This window comes from Pygoscelis adeliae, unplaced genomic scaffold (assembly GCF_000699105.1).
Source record: "Pygoscelis adeliae isolate BGI_AS28 unplaced genomic scaffold, ASM69910v1 Scaffold838, whole genome shotgun sequence".
NCBI lineage: Eukaryota > Metazoa > Chordata > Aves > Sphenisciformes > Spheniscidae > Pygoscelis > Pygoscelis adeliae.
In genome coordinates, this window is record NW_008825277.1 from 94062 (window position 1) to 95926 (window position 1865).

The following is a 1865-nucleotide window of genomic DNA, read 5'->3' on the forward strand; positions in this document are numbered from 1 at the left end:
CTGATGAAGTTCATGGAGATGCTGTCGAAGGACCTGGATTATTACGGCACGCTGCTGAAGAAGCTGGCCCCGCCGCTGGTCACCCTGCTCTCCGCAGAGCCCGAGCTGCAGTACGTGGCTCTCCGCAACATCAACCTCATCGTGCAGAAGAGGTGGGTGCCCCGGCGCGGCAGCGGGGACAGCCTGGCTCAGGCCTTCCCTCTTCCCTGCGGGCGCTGCTTCCCAGTGCTTCAAACCCTCTGGCTGCAGCGGTGTCAGGGCTTTGCCGACGCAACCCGTCATATGAGGTCTTTTCTCCTCTGTTATTTAAAATCCAAGGGCTGGGCGCAGAGAATCGTGAGAGTTAATGGGCAGGGAGCTAAGCTGGGATCTCCAGGAGGGGTTTATTTTAATTTATTGTTTATTTGGGAGAGCAAAGGATGGAAAGGCAGAAAGCTGAGACTTTGGTTTAGTCGTTAAATGCCTAGGGAGGAATTTTTATGAGATCAGCTTGTTTCTACGTAGTCGTCCTCTTTGAATAAGTGCTGAGAGTCCTTTTGTCCCTTTGCTGATCTAAAATTGCTGGTGGGCAGGAGGTGTCCGAGGCCCCACACGTGTGCCCCGAGCAGAACCGGCCAGCTGGAGAGCCACGCTCTGCGGTGACAGCCGCAGTCAGATGATTTATTGTCCTACCGATTTATCGCCGTGGATGTCTATTAAAAATAGCAGCAGCTTCTGGGAGAAGTGGAAAGCAATTAGTGTCCCTGGAGAAGGAATGCCGCTCCTTGGAGCTGGACCCGGCCTGTCCCTTCCCCAGCTTAGAGAGAGGATGATCTGGTGAGAAAGGTCCAGCCTAGCCCTGGGGTCTGGGTTTGCATCCCTGCTCCTGCAAGATGTCCCTCCCAGCCTTGGCAAGACAAACCTCCCCTGTTGCCTTGCGTCTGGTCTTCGTTTGCGGCAAGGTTGTGCTCTGTCCCCTGCGCGCCAGCGAAGGGGAGCCAAGGGACAGAGTCCTGGGGGGGATAATCAGGGTATCTTGGATTCCGTGACATTGAACGGGCCCCCGAAACCTTGTGCTTGTGGCCAAGGAGCCTCGTCCTTCTGGCCCAGAGCTGCTCGCTCTCCGGCTCCGGGTTTCCCCAGCTTATGTCCTCGGTGTCCTCAAGCCTTCACCGTTCCAGCTCCAGCCTCGGCCAGGGAGTGATGATTCACGCTTGTAGCCGGCTAACGGGGTAATGAATTTGCATGGACTTGGGGCGTTAGCTGCCTGCAGGGTCAGGCGAATGAATCCCCGTCCGTCTCCTGACCGGCGTGCAGCTTTCTGAGGAGGACAGCTCCCTTTCGGCGCTGCTTTGCCTGCTGGTTGCTGCCTGGGTCGGAGCCTGGAGGCGGGAGCGGAGCTCAGATCTTGCTTCTGCCGCTAGAGAAATCATCCGATAGCAGTATCGGGTGTCCAGAAAGCTCTGGAGAAAACCATGGTTTCTGGAAGATGTTGAGTCACCATCCCTGGAAGTATTTAAAAGACGGGTAGATGAGGCGCTTAGGGACATGGTTTAGTGGGCATGGGGGTGTTGGGTTGATGGTTGGACTCGATGATCTTGGAGGTCTCTTCCAACCTTTAATGATTCTATGATTCTATGTTTTCGACGTTTCTCTCTGTGGTCAAAGCGGAGGAGTGCGTGTCTCCCTTCATCGCTGCCTCTCGTTGTCCTCCAGGCCCGAGATCCTGAAACACGAGATGAAGGTGTTCTTTGTGAAGTACAACGACCCCATCTACGTCAAACTGGAGAAGCTGGACATCATGATCCGCCTGGCTTCCCAGGCCAACATTGCTCAGGTCGGGGTCTGCCTGACTGTGCCGGGTGGGCACCGAGGGGAGCGTGCGG

At 55.9% G+C, this 1865-nt stretch overlaps 1 protein-coding gene across 1 annotated transcript in view; it reads left to right on the forward strand.

Annotated features, from left to right (window-relative positions):
* LOC103921833 (AP-1 complex subunit beta-1-like) overlaps positions 1–1865 on the forward strand; it is a 12044-nt gene that overhangs the window by 6021 nt on the left and 4158 nt on the right. Inside the window, exons 6-7 of the mRNA XM_009329860.1 lie at positions 10–152; positions 1696–1845. Of these exons, the coding sequence (XP_009328135.1) occupies positions 10–152; positions 1696–1845 (293 nt within the window). The remainder of the gene's footprint in view (positions 1–9; positions 153–1695; positions 1846–1865) is intronic.